At 33.5% G+C, this 21,090-nt stretch overlaps 2 protein-coding genes across 3 annotated transcripts in view; both read right to left on the reverse strand.

Moving 5' to 3' along the window:
• LOC124453571 (cytoplasmic dynein 1 heavy chain 1-like) overlaps positions 1-4,955 on the reverse strand; it is a 36,073-nt gene extending 31,118 nt beyond the window's left edge. Inside the window, 9 exon segments of the mRNA XM_047004392.1 lie at positions 25-83; positions 630-658; positions 718-1,068; positions 1,334-1,500; positions 1,613-1,663; positions 2,072-2,292; positions 2,401-2,587; positions 2,726-2,981; positions 4,334-4,955. Of these exon segments, the coding sequence (XP_046860348.1) occupies positions 25-83; positions 630-658; positions 718-1,068; positions 1,334-1,500; positions 1,613-1,663; positions 2,072-2,292; positions 2,401-2,587; positions 2,726-2,981; positions 4,334-4,851 (1,839 nt within the window). The 5' untranslated portion in view covers positions 4,852-4,955.
• Positions 4,956-5,913: 958 nt separating this feature from the next.
• LOC124437555 (AP-3 complex subunit delta-1-like) lies at positions 5,914-21,066 on the reverse strand. 2 transcript variants are annotated; one of them, XM_046987532.1, is made up of 46 exons: positions 20,950-21,066; positions 19,852-19,947; positions 19,387-19,467; positions 19,116-19,192; positions 18,611-18,722; positions 18,274-18,339; positions 17,941-18,004; positions 17,474-17,613; positions 17,285-17,358; positions 16,993-17,042; positions 16,706-16,734; positions 16,323-16,371; positions 16,180-16,249; positions 15,908-15,983; positions 15,698-15,767; positions 15,406-15,484; positions 15,085-15,211; positions 14,484-14,587; positions 14,267-14,405; positions 14,067-14,159; positions 13,817-13,868; positions 13,574-13,667; positions 13,399-13,494; positions 13,226-13,283; positions 12,838-12,912; positions 12,670-12,742; positions 12,541-12,588; positions 12,360-12,451; positions 12,101-12,183; positions 11,653-11,731; positions 11,348-11,425; positions 11,207-11,258; positions 10,912-11,021; positions 10,731-10,802; positions 10,536-10,604; positions 10,023-10,181; positions 9,901-9,948; positions 9,721-9,782; positions 9,348-9,423; positions 9,123-9,174; positions 8,702-8,790; positions 8,136-8,221; positions 7,612-7,669; positions 7,335-7,404; positions 7,117-7,196; positions 5,914-6,107 (listed from the first exon to the last, which is right to left on the reverse strand). In XM_046987532.1, exons 1-46 carry the CDS (start codon positions 21,010-21,012, stop codon positions 6,009-6,011), a joined length of 3,669 nt encoding a protein of 1,222 aa, XP_046843488.1. In that variant the 5' UTR covers positions 21,013-21,066; the 3' UTR covers positions 5,914-6,008. The 2 variants fall into 2 exon arrangements, with proteins under 2 accessions (XP_046843488.1, XP_046843480.1); XM_046987524.1 differs by having other exon boundaries at positions 18,611-18,718; positions 19,113-19,192.
• Between the last annotated feature and the right edge of the window lie 24 nt (positions 21,067-21,090).

Consider the following 21,090-nt stretch of genomic DNA (forward strand, 5'->3'; position numbering starts at 1 on the left):
TCAAGGATATTTTAAAGAACATACTTTAAATTTATTATGCAATGTTTCAATATCTTCTCTTGATTCTGCTGTATTCACGTAGTCTTATTATGTGGACCACAAATAATCCATGTGAATTTCTGTTTCAATTAATTCTTGCTTCCATTCCCCCAGTCACCATGTCATCCATTCCCCAATCTACCACTCCCCGTCACCACTCACATTTACCATTCACCATTCCCCACTCACCATTCATCACTCCCCAATCACCACTCACATTTACTATTCACCATTCCCCATTTACCATTCACCATTCCCCACTCACCATTCATCACTCCCAATCACCACTCACATTCACCATTCTACTCACATTCATCCACTCCATTCCATTCCATTCCACCATTCCTCCACCATTCCATTCCTTCCATCCATTCACCATTCCTCCACCATTCACCATTCACCATTCCCATCACCATTCATCCATTTCACCATTCATTCACCATTCCCACATTTCATTCACAAAACAACTGAATTCGATAAATTTGTTACTTGATGATAATATGTATCAGAAAAATAAACCATTTCTTCTTTTTTGTTACCTTAACCCAACCCCTATGGTTCCTTCTTCCTAATCAGGAAACCTTCCCTACCCTCACTAATTCTTCTAATCAAGCTCTTCCTTTAAAATTTACACTCTCTTTCATTAACTCTTTCCAATAGTCCCACATTCTCCCTTACCTGACACACCTCCACTTCACCTTACTACACCTCTTCCTCAACCTTCTGTTTTCTCCATCCTTATCTATCATTCTAGCTTCTTCCCTCTTCAACAACCATTCATACCTCTTCATAGCAGCTTCCCAAGCTTCGTTACCCTCCTTTGAAATATCCAGAGCATCGACATCTTTTGTATTCTCATAAGCCAAATTCACTTCTTCTATGGCATTTGCATCAGCTGGATCTAAGGACGCAGCAATTTGAATATCTGTTATTTCATCAGCAGAATTTCGTGGATGTATTTGTTCTTTTGTTGCAGGTTGAAGGACTCGCACGATCACCTGACGTAATTGTTCATGTTGGCGACGAAATCTAAAGAAAACATGAATTTTCTTCATCTAAATATCACTTAACTTTATACTAAAATGTGAGGAAACCTTTCACAATTTTTTTTCACAGGAACGATTTACGTAAAAACCTCGTTCTTCAAACCTGAAGTCGCGACAGAATGCTCAATATACTCAACAACAGAAAATAGTTCAACATAACTGAAACTACGGACAAATTACGTAAAAATTATGCTTTAGTGCAACAACACCTTCACATAAATATAAAACTCAACAAGTCAAAAGCTTACTTTCTGACGTTTTCAAGTCTTCCTTGTGACTTTTTATGAGATGGATTAACACGACCAGCTTTTCCATGTTCATCACGTTTCTTCTTTGAAATATCACGAAGCATTGTCTGCAGTTTTTCATATTCTTCATCCCAGGTTGTAAACACTTTGAAACATGCAACCATCATCTGCAAAATTATAAGTATCTAACTAACTTATCGCACATTAAAAAATCATAAATTGTACAGTGGTTACTGCCACTCATTCATTTGTCGAAATATAATTTAAAATTTCTCCCACCTTATCAAAATCTTCATAAGGGATATGCATAAGTCTCAATGGACCTAACACCTTCAAAAAAAGGGTTAATGATTACTATTTATTTAAAACTTGAAATTAGCAACAAGATTAATTAATACAAGGTGATATAAAATAGTAGCGAGAGACTTGCCGAGCGGAAATCGAATTCGTGTAATAAAAATTAATGCCCAACATAAAGTTCTGATTAGAGCCATAGAAATAGACCAAAAAAAGTCAAATTGTAAAATTAAATTTATTGTAACGTTTCGTCTTGAACGTTACAATCGTCTTTAAAGTTTCGTCTTAAACGTTACAATAAATTGAATTTTACAATTTGTCTTTTTTTGGTCTATTTCTATGGCTCTAATCAGAACTTTATGTTGGGCAGTAATTTTTATCACACGAATACAAGGTGATCTGTGAACAAATTGTATATCAATGAAAATATAACGTATTTACCTTCAGAAGTTGAGCACTTAAGTCACGTGAGATTGCTTCAACCAATCGCAAGCACCTTTGAATGGGATACTTTGTGTTTCTAATTTTCCTGAGATGAGCAAAGATCTGTGTCAGAGAAGATCTGATTTTATCTAATTCAGTAGCCGACAAAAGATCATCAAGAGGAAAATCTTTCATCAAAGGGCTGTAGTCATTCACAGTTGTTATTGCTTGCTTTAAGCCTAATAAAAGTAGGTATGAAACAATGCATCATTAAACAAGAACATCCAGGTTTGTAGAGATGTGTAGAATTTTCAAGACTTAATGAAATTAAATAGATGCTTACTTACCAGTGTCAGAATCAAAACTAACAGTTGCATGAAATCTTTTTCCACACTTTAAGATATCCAAAGTCAAAGCAACTTCAAAGCTCTCACGTTTTTCTTGAATACGTAGGAGTGCTCTTTCCAAATTCAACCAAAAGCTAATCTCCTGCAAGGCATTTCCGGATGCTGGATCACGATTTAGCTTGGTTACCTATAATGAAATGTCAATTTTCTTATTGAAACAGTGGATACGTCAAGGCATAAAATTCTAATATTCTACACAAAAAAAACCATTTTCAAACACAGTGAAATAAATTAATAAGACAAATCAACTTTTTTGAAAATATACTTTTTGAATTTCTCTGATCCATCTGTTGACACCATTCTGTAATTGATTAAGAAAGGTGGAATCTTCACAAAGTTCTCCAAAGTCTTGAACTTTTGCTTTTCTTCCTTCTTCCTCGCATTTCTTGATCATGTTCAAGACAGTTGGATGAATGATTAATGTTATCTCAGGTATGTCAATATTTTGCTGCAAATGTAGAAGTGCCATTTCCAATTCTGAAATCTTCTTTGCAACAGATGGCACCATTTTATCACCATCCCTTAAGTTAAATTAATTGTTATTTAGACAGAATTTAAAAATGCTAAAATAAAAATATGTAATGTAAACACAACATTCCCAAATTACTTCCACTCAAATAAGGCATGATTTCATAAAAAATGAAATTTGTCATAAGAGTTTAAAAGCATTGCCAAGATTACACACATAATAGCAAAATGCCAAAATGTTTTACATATTAGTTCACTAGACAGCTAACACATTATTGCAAAATAAATCCTGAAAATATTACAAATACCAAATATGCCTGTTTAAACAGTAATTTATTGATAAATATTTTTTTTTGTATAGAGCAGATAACAAAGCGTTTCTTCCAAAACCATTCCAAAAATATCTTTATTTATTGAACAAAAAATTCCCCCCCCCAAAAAAATCTGTCCTTTCATTCTTTACAGATGTTCATTATTGTTTCTTGATATTATTTTGTTTCTAAAAATGCTGCGTATACAGTCATAAACATTTAATTTGTTATAATATATCAATATTTTCCTCGAACACAGTTTTATATGCACATGAAAAACATGTGACTTAAAAACATGTCAACAGGTAGAGAGGCAAACTAGTAAGCCAAAGGTGCGAGTTCAAATCTCGTCCAATCCACATGTTTTTTGTGCGCATATAAACTGTGTTAGGATTAATATGTTATATATTTCTTCCCCCTGAGACCATAAATTTGAAATCAAAATGAAAAAACATTACATAATGATATATTTACTAAGGAGACGGAAACTTTCCTTTACAATATTTTTGGTCACTAACATAAGCTAGTAAATTAGATAGTTAATACAGAACTAAAACAGACATTAAAAAGCTTAAGCTAAATCTACTCATGCTGCCATATCATTATAAATGTACTATTAGGGGTCGTCAACAAATAAATTTCATCATGCATCATGGAGTTTTCCATGATTGTCAACACCCCCTCCCCCCTACTACATTGCAGACCAATGTAAAAATGTATTTACTGATGAGAAGCAGTTTGTAATTGTGAATTATAGTGTAGTGCTCACATCGACAGGAGTTACTTGTTTCTTTTGCCATAACATTCTTGTTGTGAGTAAAAAATATTGTGAAATGTTCCTGCCTTTATTTCAATAATGATATTTATTAAATCGGTTTTTGTCCCATTTTTCTTATAATAATTGGGGAATCTGAGCTACCCTCTTCTTCTCATCGCAGCTAAAGTTCACGATACATGACGAAATGGTCTATGAAACCTTACTAAGATGCACCTTTCAAACTTTTCTGTTTGTACTGCCTGCAACCCCCCAATCAAAAAAAAATTCACATTCAAAGTAAGAACTATTACCAAAAATTGCCGTTTCTTAGAATTACCTGTCTGCTTTTCCAGATGTTTTAACAAATGATTTGAAATAAGGAGCAACTGCATTGCTGACAAGGGCATGAAGTGTCTCAAATGGGGAATCATCGCTTAAATTCAAAAGCCTCAGCTGAGAGGCAATCTTTTTATCAGCTTCAACAACAGCAAATCGTTTGATAAAACCAACGCTGTTCAGCTTGGGTGCTGTATATTGAACATTTAGATGTATTGAATAAGAAACGCGTCCATCTCTTTCCGATTCTGCAGCGCTATCTGAGCTTGAGCTGTCTTCTTCTTCGTCTTTTAAAACACTCTTGCTTACGATCAACGCTCGCGTTTGAGGATCAGAAAGAAATTTCTTTATACACTCAAAGTATTCGTCATTATTGCAAGCGTTTATAAGCTCATGGCTTTGATCGGTATCACCTTCCAAAATTGCCGGCACAACTTTCACTAAAAATTGCACAAAATCACGAGCATCAACGACAGCAGTAGACGATTGAGTATCGCCACTTTCTGCCGCTGATTCCATGATTAAAACGCGGTTTGATTGTGAAAACTTCCCTGTTCTTAGAACAAATTCTTTCCTTCGTGTTCAAAAATTATGTATTTCAACATTTAACATATCCGAGTTCGATGCATATTTTAATTTTTAACCCCGCCCTTTCTTTTCACCCGATTCGCAAAACGCGAATAATTTGACAACACTACACTACACATACGTATATTTGGGATATTTTATTTATAAAGATTCCTAAGGGCCTGTTTATATGGAGCCGAGTTACCCGACTGAGCGAGTTACTCGCTCAACCGGGTTTGACAAAGTGATCTGTTTATATGGCACCGGGTAACTCGGCAAGTACTTCTGTTCATTTGTCTTAAATGAAGTTTGGCTATGCTAACTTCGAGTAAAGACGCGAGATTTTAAAAAGCCTCACAGTTTCGCAGCAAAAATGGAATGGGTGAATATAAAATTGAAAATTATGATATGTGTATGTTTTTGTATAATAATGCTGCAAGTACAAGGCGTAGTACACATGCGTACCAACAGAGCTAATTTTCTCGCCTCGCCGAGTTACCCGGCAAATGCGTTTATATGGAAAAATTCATCCCGCCTAGCCGGGTAACTCGCTTACACAAACCGAGTTCCCGGCAAGGCGAGTTACTCGGTGTGTCATATAAACGATTCACCGGGAAATGCATTCATTTTATATAAGGGCCGAGTTACCCGGCTAGGCGAGTAACTCGCTCAGCCGGGTAACTCGGCTCCATATAAACAGGCCCTAAAATGTACTACATACACCCCAATTACCAACGTGCTCAAGAGGATAATTTGAATGTCCAATTAATGTAGAAAGAGCAAATCTCTGCCCTCAAAGAAGAGCACATTGTCTAATGCAAGTATGGAATCTTTTCTGGCTGGGTAAAAGTAATTGGTAGAAATACCATAAAATTTACTGACATAAAAGAAATATACTCGCTGTGGTATTTGGAAAATCAATCACTATAAGATATTTTTGCTTTATAGGGAGAGATTCTAACTCCAGACACTTTGAGTCCCATATTCAGTAAAAGAAAGTTCAAAAATGAGAAATGAATACAAATTTGATGAATTTATTTGGAAAAATTCTTTGCCCACATTGATTACAACGTAATAAAATTCCATTAGCTACGTTAGGAGTATAATCCTTAACGTAGATCTTTCAGTAACGATTTCACTTCTTCAAAAATATTTAACAATAAAGAGTTATCACTAGATTTTGCATCTACTGTTACTGTAGTTTCGTTCTAGAAAAAAGAGAAAAAATGTCAGACGAACCATGGTTGTGAAATCCCTTCAATTAGATTGGATTTATTTCATCAATTTTAAGTTCAAACACTCGCTCATTTGAGGGACAAAGTTTTAAGTTCATTTAAAATCAATTCTTCTTCTATGGGTAAAAATATGTATACTTGAATATCCGCTATGTATACTTGAATATCCCCTATGTATACTTGAATATCCCCCATAATCGAGTTGGTCACGCCATTGGATAACACTCCATTTTCACGTGTTTTCATATATGGGAAACTTCATCTAGGAAAGAGGTGGCTTCCAAGCCTCGTTCACACTGATGCAAAAAATCGGCCATTTCTACGCTCCCAGATTTTTAAAATGCCGATGCATGAATGTGAAAATGAAGTACAAGGTCGTCCCAGTGTTACATCCATGTGAACAAAGCCATTCTAGTCTCTCCATGATATGAGACAAGTGGCGTAGACTGCAGGTAGAGAGAATCCCACGTGAAAGATCAAATCCGGGGGGTGACGTAGACAGTAGGCTGAAGAGAATCCCACATGAAAAATCATATCCGGGGGTATAGACAGTAGGCTGAAGAGTATCCCACGTAAAAGATCAAATCCGGATCAAAAATAAGGAGGGGCAATAGCTAGTTGATTACCTACGTTATTACTAAATTAAACTTCAAACCCCAGAAACAAAAGAAATGGCTAATAAGAGACTCTACATTTAAAAATTTTCCCGGGGGAGCACACCCCAGACCTCCCTTAGTACGGCTCGTACAACAACATGCCCCTGCAAAACTTCAGACCTGAATACGCCCCGCGTTTTCCAAAATTGGAAATATATTTCTGAAATTACATGATGTAAAAATTTCACTTTAGACACGCTTCACACGCATAAAAATTGGCAATTTCTACAACTTTTAGGATATAGATAAAAATAAGGGAGAACACATTCAATATAAAATAATTAAACACTGTGAAGAAGAATAAAGAATGTAGAGTACAGACATACCTTTTTAACAAGAAAACACAAGTTATCCTGAAGAATTGATCTTCCAAATAACGAAGCACTGTTATCAACCCGTTCGACAACTACAAACAAAAAAAATATAAACATTAAGCGGGATATCTTATTTCCAAACAACACGCTTTTCCTACTGAAAATAAAGATTCTATGTAACTTTAGAGAAGTCTCTTTTCTTGTTATTTTATACGCCAATAAAATATTACCAGACAAATGAAGGCTGTAGCAGATCTTTGAGATGATAACAGTAAATCCAACTTCCGCAGAAATCGTTTCCTATGTCATGGAAATAAAATATGATAAGAAAAGAGTTCTTTTACATAGCATCACAAAGAAATAACTTAAGTCTGTGTGATCCCATTAAATTTGGATGGATAAAGTTGAATAGTAAGACAGTTCCACATCATATCGAGTATTTGATATGTTTGCATACGAAATACACCATAAATACAAGCGCAAGCTACAACGCATGCAAACACTTGCCTCTGTGGAAATTTTTTCTGACAGATCACCACTGCTCAATAATGCTGCAAAGTTGTCACTGTGAACGAAGACAAAAATACAATATTAAAATGGTAATTCGCAACTACCAGGATACATACAAGTCAATTCTACATTAAAATCTTGCTTTTGCAAGCAGTACTAAGATTGGAAAAGTTTTTGTGGGTAGCCTCTGTCTAACTAAACTATGCTGTAGGTGTCTGTCCGTCTGTCGTCATCCTCGGTGATAGCCGGACATAAAAAAACAATGACGAAGAAATATCGCACATTGTTTTGCTAACTATTTTTCCTTTTTTTCGATTAATTAATCCCGAACGGTTTATTTTTGGGAAATTGTGTGATATGAAAGTAACATGAATTGCAAAACTTTTGCAGGCAAGCAAATTTTCAATAAATTATTGCGTCGCATCGTTCCAGTTTCATTTTATTTCATTCTATTCATCTGAACTTTAGATAATTTTAGAACTGCAAATCGCTGTATAGGTCATAAAGAGATCGTTCCTTACCTTGAACAAGCAGTTGGTACTATGTAAGATGAACACGGGAGAGGAAGCTTAAAGTCAAGTTTCTCACTTGTGGAACCATCATCGTACTAAAATAATAAATAAACAAAACTGGATACTTTCAACATTAAAATAAGGGATCCAAAGATAGTGCAAAGTTTAAAAAACTCGTACGTAATTTGAATCAACCGTAAAATGTTTCATACATTTATTTCATTTAACATTGAAAATATTTCTATAACAAGGTATCGTCTAAATAGCCTCATGTTGTCCATGGTTTACATGTGAGCAATTTTTTGTTCATAGTGTAATGTCTATGGTTGTAAATTCGCTACTTTGCTTTTACGCATGATGAGAGCATACCAGGTAGATAACGGTCATTGAGGTAACGAATTTGAAAATGAATTTGTTGAACAATTCCTCATAAAAATCGCTAAACACATTTCAATACTGCACAAAACAAAAAGTGAGGCTTGCATGCAGCTTCATAAAAGCTTTTTCTGCATAAAATGAGCAAATATACTCATGACAAAGCACTTCATTTGACACGTAATGCAAGGCAAACAAACCTGTATCATATAGGTAAGTGTTGATCTTAACTTCTGAGGAAATCCAATTTTCTCAGAGGCGAAAGCAAATTGGCCTTCGTTTGAAGCACCTTGTGAGAGTAAAAGTCTACAGTTAATATTTTTTAATGATCGCGATGATTGTAAGTAACAGAGGGAAAAAGTCCAGGTGAGCCAGCCTAAAATCAACGATAGTTTCGAAAGGATGATTTCCAAAGAAGGTAACATGAAAGTAATTTGCACCCTTACAGTAAGAGTCTTATAACAAACAATCCACTAGTTACACAGCAAAGGGAAACTTTAAAGCACAGTTTTCCCTTACTAAAATCACAGTAAAATCGCCTGCAAAATCGCAACGTAACATCTGACCTTATCATTAGGATACAGTATTTTAAGGAAAATAAATCTTTGAAACACTGTCTACCTGCAGGTAATTGAAAAGGAACTTTAACTGCATCATGTGAAGTATGATTCATCTGAAATACAATATGTTTGTGTTCATCAAAAAGCACATAGAAATGAAAGCAAATATCAAAGAACCAAAATAATTATGAGAGAAAATCTCTTTAATAAGTTATCCTTTTCTTTTATAGAAGAAATGCAATGAACGTGATTCAATTTTAATGTCAAAATATTTTATGGCACAAACCGGTCGAATCAGTTTTGTGTTCAATGTATCCATGATATTCATTTCCAGGTTCTTGATCTGCATTTGTGTGCGATTACTGTAAATGAAAAACATCACAATAAGACTTTCAAACAACTCAGTTGAAGATTTAGGCTTATGTGGATACAGATGCGACATATGAGCTGAGTATTAGAGTCAGCGTTTAGATTTATCAATGGTCGTTATCTACAGAGATGATCTTTGGCTCATCATAAACTTCTCGTGAAGCTCATTGGAATCAGTTAAAGCTCATCGCCGTAAATCGAATACTTTAGAGGAGATAGCATCTGCGCATGCGCAACAAGATTCCTGAGTAGCAATATGTGTGGCAACTGAGTTGAAAATAAAAACTCACCTAAATATAATCATGGCAACAATTTGTCCAGTCACCTGTGGATTAGGTTTAATATCATACATCTGTAAATATGAAAAGTACGTCATGACGAAATGTATATTTACTACAGTCTCTCGTTAAGTTTTACCATCAATAATCAATATGTACATAGTTATTTATTATACAAGTAATAAAACCTACCAATTGAATATTCTTGTCTTCAGCAAGTAACTTGTACTTAGTCGTCTCCTGAACGATATACGTACAATTTTAGTGCACTGCGAAAAAAAAACATCATTTTAAAGCAATAAACGCTTCTTCACCTCAGGTTCTGGCTCTACATCAACCAAATGAATCATTGAATTTTCTTCTGTAGCAACATCAGTCTGACTAACGTCAACCACCGGTTCTTCTCGTGTTTTCTTTTTGTCTCGTTTGTGTTTCTTTTCCTTGGTTTTTTTTTCAGATTTACTTTTCTTTGACTACATTAACAAGACGAATTAAATTCCAGTGAAACAGTATATTAAACAAAAGATGGGGTAGATACAGATAAAACATACTTTCCAATCAGAGTTTGTTGCAAACAAGCTTGAGTTTTATTACGAAATCACAACTAATATAATGAATTAGTTTGACCGCTAAGATATTAAAATGCTGCACTGTTTTTTTTCATGCAACGAGCACTCTTTATATGATACCAAAAATAATATCTGAGTGTCGTGAGTACAACGTAAATAATGTTAATATTTAGAAAGTAAGTATTTGTATTCCACAAATACTCAATGAGCGACGTCAGTGTGTGAGTATAAGAATGAAAATATGTTTTAACATTTTACCTTTGACGATTTCAAGTTTTCTACATTTCCTTGTTGCTGTTGGGAGTCTTGAGGAGCTTCGCTTACCTTCTGTAAAAATGTAATAATAAAGAAAGTTGCATGTTTATTCCAATCAATAAAATGAAGTTTTAAAACTTCCTGTTTCACAATTCATTGATAAAAAACTTATTTAAAACTGTTCCTTAATTTCCTAACCTCCGTAGCTGTCAGTGTTGCTGTTGCTGGTTTTGATTCAGGCGTATTTAACCAGTAGTCAATATCGTTTATCTGCCATGACAAATATTAATCATTTTTAATGATTATTAATTATTATTACATATATAATTACTAATTATATTTAAGTCAATCATAAACAAAGCTTAAAATTCAAACGTACGTCCGGAGATTTCTTCCCTTCTACATCCTTTACATCTGCCTCCGCTGGCTCACATACTGCTGTCTCAGTTGTGGCATCCAACACAAGTTCCCCACTATTTTCTTGTATATCTACACAATAGATAAGTTTCAGGCATCTTTGACGCATGTATGGGCAGCGATTGTAGCTTATGCGTAAGTAGATAAAGAAATTGTCGCCTTATAAAAAATATCAAAATGTAAAACAGGAGGAAAATGTGTCATTGAAAGGCTACAGCAAACATATGATACGAAGTTTTAAAAACAAAAATTCCAACCTTCCGTTTGCTTTTTCTTTTCTTTGTCATGTTTAGATTTACCATGTCGATGCTGCGAACAGAAATGAATTATTGCAAGACAAATTTCGATAAACAATATCTATTTAAAATACATTTATCAGCAATAAGCCTCATCAATACCCTTTTGCCTTCTTTATGTGATTTTTTACTGTGATGTTTCTCTTTCTTCTTACGTTTTTCCTTTTTCTTTTCTTCCTCCTGAAGCAAACATATTATACATCATATCATCATATTTTGAAACTGAATTTCTTTACACACATCGACAACATAGGTAAAAGGATTATTTTCTTTAGTTTAAAACTATTGTTCTCTACAGATTAATATTTCCCGCCAGTCCCTGCAGACAAATATGAATTGCTAGCTTATCAATGTATGTTTTATTACATATGGTATGAAGCAATATATAATTGACTTGTGTAACACACCACTTCTTCAGTTTTCTCCGCTTGAGGTGATGTGACTCGATGTGTTCGAACAGGTAACTTCTCATTGTCATCTAGAGGTCTTTAAACAACATAAATGTTGTACAAATTAATGTTAAATATGATAGCATACTTTGTTATACAACCCACAAGAAACAACCATTTGTTATACACAACACCAAAGAAAAGCATGTTATACACAGCACTAGAGAACAACATAACTACACAACAGTAGAGAACATGATAATTGTTATAAACAGCACTAAAGAACAACAAAATTATTACACAACAGTAGAGAATAACACAATTATCACACAAAAGTAGAGAACAACACAATTATTACACATCCCTAGAGAACAATATAATTGTTGTACACAACACTAGAAAACAACTAAATTGTTTTACACAACGCTAGAGACCAACATACTTCTTATACACAAAACAAACTTACTTGTCAAGATCGACATTCAGTAAACTATGGGGGTCGTTGACGTCAGTCTTTTCTTCTACTTCGTCGTCTGAGGCACGAGCATTCTAACACAAAATAATAAATAAATCTTACTTTCTATGCGAACAAAAATAATGTAAATGTTCAACATTCTAACTCACGCCCCACATTTATTCAAACAAATCATACAATAGCTATGTGTTCAACAAGAATTTATGGTGTAAACTCAACAGTAAAAATTTAATAAATTTTATTTAATTACTTCAGGCATTTCTCCTTCGACTGTTTTTAAAACTTCATATATTGGACGATGATCTTCTTCAGAATCTGAGTCTCCTTTTCTACCTTTCTTTCCTGGGGTTCAAAATTTGGAAGTACAATTAGATTTCCATTTATCGGTGTTAATTTTTCAAATGTTTAATTGTGTTTGAAACTTTACGTACCTCTTTTTTTTTTATTCTTAGACTTTCGAGATTTCGACACACCAGAACCTGAAGAAGTGAGAGATACATCCAATGATGGTATGATGTTCAAACAAAACGATACGCAGTAGCTTTAGGGATATTGCATACCCTCAATGTGTAAAGATATGGGAATCTCCAAGGCTGACACAGGAATATCTTCAATTTTTATCTGCGTTGAACTCTACAGTCATAAAACGTACGAACATTACAAATTAATATTACTTTTATAAAATCATTAATTGATGAACGAGAAAATCACAATACGAGTGAATTAACCTTTGCCTTGCTACTTGTGCTTCCTTTCAAATAATGAGGATTGTGCATTTGTTCCTCGCGTCTTTTCTCTCTCAGCTGAAACATAATCATACGTACGTCATGTTTTAAAATCATCAAAAGTAGAGATGAGTCACCAAGATGAAAATGAGCACCATGTTGTCAAACAAATTAGATGTAAAACAACGCTGAAAACCACTTTGAAAAAATACAATTTAGTTGCATGACTAAAGGATAAAGACTCTGATTTACTGGTCAACAAACCAAGCAAACAGTCAGAAAAGTAAAATTAACTAAATACGTAAATTATACAAATGCCACATAAATAATGATAACAAAAAAAATTATAGCAAGAGTTAGATACAGACAAGCAGGAGTTAAAGAACCAAACCTTTTCCAATTCCTTTTCATCAATTTTAGACTCTTTCTTTTGATAGGGTTTTTCAGATCTAAAATATAAAATACAAGGCCAAACATTTTGATATTTACGTACAACATCATAATCTAAAAGTAAACTTTGAAAGAGCTCAACCACGTTACAACAAAAGACAATAAATAGTAAACCTATCGTTCTCAAAAAACATGTTGTTGATGTCTTCATCGTCTTCTTCCTCATCAGAGCTTTCAGGGGGGTCGTTGATCCATTTGTCAAGATCAAGTCTAGACAGAAAGTTCCAATCATTGCATTTGATAAGGTTTTTTAAGTGAAACATTAATGGCTGGATCATCATTTCACTACCCTTCAGGAATCGGCACTTTCTTTTGAGCTTTAGTTGCGACAGGATTAAGTTCGCCAGTAAAAAGTAAAGATACTTCCGCTGAACATTGAAAACCTTAGTGAGAAGAAACAATATTTTATACGTCATGTAAGTGTGAGATACGTATCAGCTTAAATGAATTAAATTCAACTACGTGTTAAACCGATTTTGGTGGCTATAATTGCACAGTAATGTAAAAATATAGGAGACATGACGTCATGTACCTTTAGCTTGAAGCTTAAGAACATATTTGATCAATTGAAGACCAACACATGCCTACAGAGTAATACGCCATTAAAATCAGTTGTACAGCACAAAGCAGCCCAAAATGACAGACATAGTTGACCACTGCCCCGTTTTCACGAAGAAAATAAAATTTTGACGCGGTTCCAAATAACATATACAATGGCGGAACAGATGGATCACTCTCGTAGACATCCTTTGCAATTTTCAAAAGTACTATATTGTCCCTACCCTTTCCTGCACTTCAAGATCACTACTTTGAGTAAACATTGGCAACTTATCGACAATAAGTTGTCCCAGGTCTTGAGCTTCATCCATATCTCCCTTAATAATTTAAACATAGCAAAACACAAGTTATACACAAAAAGAATATTCATGTTCTCTAAATACAAACACGTACAAACCCTCTACTGCTATAATGAGACGATTACCTTTTCTTCCGCCTTAGCCATGATGTAAGAATAAAGTTTAAGAATATTTTGCACGTAGACACTCTGAATATGTCCAGGTAATGAAGACACACGTGACTTTAACATGAACATTAGTACGACCTTCTGGTCAGAGAGAAAACTAGAAAAAAGCAAGATCTAAGATAAACATATGAATATATTACGATAAGATAATGTACTTCATTTAGTCAAAACGTACTGAGCAAACTCTCCACAAATCCAGGCTGCAGCAAACAAGACTTCACACATCCCATGCTTTTGAATGGAGCCACTCAAAAGATCCGAACTGTCTAGCAGGAAAGACTGAATAAAAATAATTAAAAATAAATTGCTTACCAAAGATAAATGTTTTATAGAAGTTTCTGTTAACTCTGGTAATCATACAAACAAAATGATTTAATGAGGCAATACAAAGAGATTTTTAAATAATAATTCGTGCTACACACGGGTGTAAAATTATCATGAAAAAAATACGTGTAAAATTCCAATCACAATCATGAAACAATTCATAGTAATGTTTTTAAATGCAATAATATTGCAGCTTATAATCTCACATGTCACATGAGTTTTGTGAAATCAATAGTGAATAAGTAAAGTATTTGACTCTCCCTCACTAAAGTAAACGTCAAAAGAATATCAAAAATTTTTTCCTGTCGTTGACGTTGAAGTTTTTTTTCATGTAAAAGATTTGAAATCGTCTCTGCGCAATATGTAGTTAACTCACCAAACATTGTACTGCATAACAATATGTAGTTAACTCACCAAACATTGTACTGCATAACAATATGTAGTTAACTCACCAAACATTGTACTGCATAAGACCTCACAGCTTTGACGCGAATTGGAACATCCAGCATTTGAGCGGCAATAAGTTTCCCATGTCTAGTGCCCTCAATCTTAGTTAACTGGATCAAAACATCGATGTACCTGTGAAATTAGGAAGTAACACGTCAACTTAATACGAAAATGCTATTATATCGCACACACAGTTAAACACTGTCATAGAGGCATTGTTAAATAGAGTAAATGACAGAGCATCATAAAAGGTGATCTTCTTAACCGCCACCCCACGTGGTCACAATAAAAGTGTATTTTAAAATAAACATACAGTCAGTACTCACCATTCAAAATTTGTGATATGATGATAATCAGACTGACTGCACACCATTATTATTTTCGATATAAGTTCATCGCGGTAACCTGACAGGAAGAAAATTACAATTTCATCATTACAATGCACAGAAAAGGACGACATTGATTGTACCTACGGGTACACAGTAAAAGACGAACATGAGTTTCAAACATAAAGGGTCATTGCTTTTTAAAAGGTTTTATAAAAGTTTGAAAAAAATTGCTATCCAATGGATAGCGCTATCCACGCATCGTACAAACGGCCCCAGATGAATACATTACCAGAGCTGTCACATTTTTCAGCTTGATGAGTAAGTTTCTTAACGATATCCATTAAATTCTTTTTGTTTACCTTAAATAAATAAAAATTTTCGCTTATGATATCTTGTTATAACTTTTGTAGTGTTGTCTTGGTGGAAAATTCGCGGTTTTCCCTTTCCATGAGTAAGGTGTACGTGTCTTATAAAGTAAGGAAAAAACGCCGCTACTCACCATTCCAACGATGAGATCGAGTGCCCTTCGACGAATAAACTCGTCCTTATCATCCAAACATTGTAAAATAATGTCTCTAATTTAGATAAAGAATAAAGTCTATGATCAAATACCATCACAAATTTTATATCAATAAGAATTTCAACAGGCACTAGAAAAGCATTTTTAAACATAATCTTTTGTTTTCAAGGTGTCAAAAGAGTTTCATAAATCATAAAAATCCAGCAATTTGCAATACTTGAGAAAAATAATTAAAATAATTATTCATTTACTTTAAAGGCATCACAGCTTTGGGATGAACTTTCAAAATTTTAGACATGGCCAGCAATCCGAGGTATTTGACTAAAAACAAAATAATTACATCAAAAAATTCATATTTTCAAGTCAAAACGTTATGTTCAACAGGTTCACTCACGGTTTTGATCACAGTCTTCGATAAAAATTCGCAATTTTTGCACACAAAGCTACAAAAACAAAATCTCAGTAAATTTCGTTTTACAACAGAATATAAAGTAAATGGTTTAAACTCGGCAGTATCTTTACATGTTTGTATATGTAGATCGTCCAGGTTATTAAAGTCCTTGGAAGGAATGTTGATGTTCATGTTGACGGACGTTTCGACAACCTTAGCGGTAGTCATGTTGACTCTGAAGATGACTACAGCTAAGGTTGTTGAAACGTCAGTCACACCTGGACGATCTACATATACAAACATGTAACTTCAGAATGTCATTAATTTAAAAGAAAGCCTGTTTACACTTTCAATAAAAAAATGAGAAGAACGTAGCTATGTATTACCTGCATAGAAGAATTGTGGTTTGGAACTCCTACGAAAAATTTAAAATTTATCTTAATTTGCTCAACTTTATCTTTATTGTGATAATAAATGATATTTAAGTATAGGTCTCCACTACTATCAATTCAATACTCTTAAATTCCCATTCTCTCCAAACAGACAATCACACCTTTTCCTTGTCAAGGGTACGTAATCAATACCCAAACATCCCACCCAACTTCTTGTCAAGGAAAACAATGAATTTTGTCTTTACGTGATTAAAGAGAAGATAAGACAACAAAATGAATACCTGCTATCATCGTATTAACACATTCGTACAGTAGAGACATTGCAGATGTTCTGAAAAATATTAAACACGATGACGTCATTTATAGGAAATCACGTGTTCTCTGAATGATATCATTAGAGGAGCCACGCAAGCAAGGTTTTTGACATTATAAACGTCATTCAGAAGTAGATTTGGCTTTTTTAACCATTTATTGTGCTCAACTCACTCTAAGCTGTGCACCAAAACTGCATGTGTTGTGATAAACGTTTCTCACATATATTCATCATTCACACATTGTAAAAAACATACGTACGTGTGAATAAGATTAGTTAATGGTTCGATCATTTTTTTCCCCAAGCGAGGCTCTAATGGACATAAGGCTCCAAACTACAAAAATACGAAAGAAAAATAAATCCTAGATAAATTGGATTATGGTGCATTTTATGATAAATCAATAAGAAAGAAAATCAGCAGCTCCTTTGAAACGTAGAGCTTTTCATACCAGTTTAATAATTTTAATTAACGTCCAGTTGTTTGTTGAGCTGTTCATTAATTTGAAGAAGACAGGTGCCAAAGAAAGATAATTCTTGGGATTCTTTCGAGCAAGTTCACAAATCACATTTACAGCTGCTGATTGCACGCCTAAATGTGACAGACAAAACAACGAATATTCATAGTTCTCTATGCTGTGTTCAATTTAAAGAAACTTTAATTCTTTCAGTACGTAGCCAGCTCCCAGGTTTAGTGCTGCCACGTGTAATTAAATTTCAAAACATCATTATTTAATGCAATTTTCATTATCGAAATTAAATTAAAGAGGTTTAGCGAAACTTTACAATGGTTTTTCCTCCATGAAATTATTTCTATGCGATAAAAATTGCTTGAATATTAAATATTTTATGCTTTAGCGAGCATTTCCTCCTGTGGATAGTGTGGTAATGTTTAATTTCAGAAGATCAAAATAATGACCTGGTTCGTCGTCTTCCAATTTATCCTTCAGTCGAGGAAATGACGGACGTAAAGCCTCTGGAAACTGCAAAAAATATTTTTCAATTTTTGTTTATACTACGTAATCACTTCATCTTCCAATAATATTTAAATTTATGACAAATTATAAGACACTAACAAGTCAACTGTACAAACTACAAAACATACAAAACATAGAATACACAAGGAAAGGCCATGGGCTATTCAGAAGAAATGTTTTTTGATGATTACGTACATACGTATATGACGAAGTTTGACTAATTTAGTGAATAATCTTCATGGACATTTTGTCATCAGAAAAAAAACTTCGCCTACCTTCAAGAAAATCTTAAAAAGCAATAAAATTCCTCTTTTTCTCACATATGGACGAGTAGCAACAAGCTAAAATATAAATTAAACATCAGTACACTGTACTGTACTTTAAATTAAGAACCAATCTCTGAGTCTTTATATCAAAGCAGGCATTACTATAACACATATTTATGTAACACATATTAATTAATCTAAAAACTGCAAAAGAACATATATTTTAGGTATGTATTTTAATTATTTTCATTTTTTGACACCTGCATCAAGAATGCATTTATTATGCCACTAAATAGGAAAAAAACGGTTAGCAGTAGCACAGCCATTATGCACAAATAAAACATACCAGATTAGTCACATCATTAGCAAGATCTCTCGCTAAATCTGGAGTGACAAAACATGAAAGACCATTCAAAGCTACTCCAGCATCATACATGTTTGTGCTTGCCAAGTCCTTTAAAATTCAATCAACATAAATACATACGTACAATGCTTAAAATATTGCTCTGTGGCAGTAAACACAACATGTGTGAAATATCATTAAAAAATTTAGTTGGGATTCAGATGTTTGATGTTTGGTAAATTATAATGATCTTCATAACTTAAAAGATAATTATGTTTTTCAAGATTTTGAGCAAAGGCGTCCACGATGAACGATAAAAACAAAACAAGGAAGACTGAGATTCTTCTCATCCAAAGCAAAGATGAGCTTTAAAAGCAAAAACAAAGCCTTTGTTATCCTCCACATCACATATAAACCAGATAAACAATAGCTTTAAAATTTACATAATATTGTTCTTCATTCTACAATGAAAAATACTCATATAATAATGTATTATTTTTCTAACCTTTCAACCATATTAGTGGTGAGCATCAGTATATCAAGTTCTTCATGGAAACATTGTGATGCCCCAAGATATCCAATACGCTAATGAGTAAAGGCAAAAAATAATAATTCAAGTTGTGCCTCCCCCTTAAAAACATTATAATCTTGTTGACAGAATAGTTAATGCAATGTATAACTTACTTGTTTGAAAACATGCCACTTGCCTTACTTAAATACATAATTTCCGTAGTACACTACAAAATGTATTTATGAATAATATGAAGGTAAATGAACACCTTAAAAGTAAACTTTGATGAACTCATAACTTCGATGATATTGAAAGCAGCCCAGCTGATATCATATCCCAACATTTGGATCTAAAAAATTCAGTAAGAATGGGAAGTATTAGGTGATTTGGTAATGTTTATAGACTAGAGGTGGTTAGAATTATGAAGTGGTTGAAGTAATGCAATGGTTTTTTCCATTTAATGCATTGAAACATGTAACTATTCTTGTATTATGTGTCACTCGAAATATTTTTTTTCTTTCTTATAAAACCATGTGTTTCCCTACATATCTCTCAATATTAAATGGTCAAATGAGCAATGGGTAAGTTACAAAGTTGGAAATGTTTACATAATATTTGTATCTTTAAACAAGAATGCATGAGACATTCCAGGCACATATATGAAAAGTAAATAATACGTATAATCTATAAAAATATGTATTACTTATGGCAAAATATCAAAGACAAAACTTACATAAACCAATTTGAGAGTTGCATTAGCTTTCACATTCGAATTTTCTTGCTTTAGTTCTTGTTTGATTTCATCCAAGCAAGTTGTAATGAATTTAGCCTGAAAATAAATGCCTTTACTTGTGAGATGCCTTTACTTTAATATTCATTCTTGAAATGTACATTCCACAGTACTGAAAGCTCATTTTTGTCAACTACACGAATCAACTTCAATTTAACATTTTGTTTTCTTCAATAACTTTGGGGAAAAACATCTTGCACAAAGCACCTAACTAATTAATTTAGTGCAGGCACTGAACATAAATTGTACACATCAATTTGCAATTCAAGTTACATTATTTTATCAATTGTCACCAAGGGAAGCACAACAGGGGCAACAGAGTTGCCATACAGCTTCCCCAGTTTTTAGAAATTAGATATTTAGCTTTTTTAGCTAGTGAAAATGTTGAAATAAGGATTTCAATCCTAAATATTAATATTTGTATATTCTGTCAGTGTGTACCCACTAAAATAACCTTATTTTGCCCTCTCCACTTTAAAAACAATGTGTTTCTCCTGATATTTCTCACTCAGATACAATTTTTATTTAAAACTTGGCCTATTCAGATTATATAATACATCTTTAATGATAATAATTCTACATGCACAAGTTCAGACACATGGAAATTTAATAAAATAGGCTAAAAAGAAAATATCAAAGTAAATACAAGAATGACATGAAAAATTCAGTTTTATTAATGCACTAGTCAGTCACGACAATCGATTTGCTTAATAGACCCTCATTTCGAGGCCTAAACATAAATGTTTTGGTGATGAGTACAAGATTAGACTACTAGACAGCTGGTCTAATTTTGTCTATTCAATTATCATTTATCAAATGTTTACAAAACAATTGAAGAAAACAATAATTGATAATTCAAAAGTTCATTTTAGATTGCACCCGTCACCTTTGTGATAAAAAAATTAGTCCTGCGATAAACGGCCTCAAGTACGAATAGAAATGGTGAGCATTTCAGACTCAGTCATATGATTTCAAAGTCAATAACTGGTCGTATGAAAACGACTCGCACCGTGTCACTGATGAATAAAAAAATAGCCATACCTCATTCTCCTTGTGGCTGCGAAGACCACGAACTAAATCCGTAAGATTTCTTTCAAATACCATTTTAAAATAGGAACGTATACTGCAAGGCTTACTTTAATTTTGATTTCTTGATTTTCTTCTTTCAATGTTTCGGAATAT

This window comes from Xenia sp. Carnegie-2017, unplaced genomic scaffold (genome assembly GCF_021976095.1).
Source record: "Xenia sp. Carnegie-2017 unplaced genomic scaffold, XeniaSp_v1 HiC_scaffold_1, whole genome shotgun sequence".
Classification (NCBI taxonomy): domain Eukaryota; kingdom Metazoa; phylum Cnidaria; class Anthozoa; order Malacalcyonacea; family Xeniidae; genus Xenia; species Xenia sp. Carnegie-2017.

Coding starts and splice junctions, on each gene's coding strand:
- LOC124437555 (XM_046987532.1), bottom strand. CDS start 21,012: ATGGTATTTGAAAGAAATCTTACGGATTTAGTTCGTGGTCTTCGCAGC. Junction 13,284..13,398: donor ATGTTTTTTGAGAACGATAG/GTTTACTATTTA, acceptor TTTATATTTTAG/ATCTGAAAAACCCTATCAAA. Junction 12,452..12,540: donor TAAGAATAAAAAAAAAAGAG/GTACGTAAAGTT, acceptor TTTGAACCCCAG/GAAAGAAAGGTAGAAAAGGA.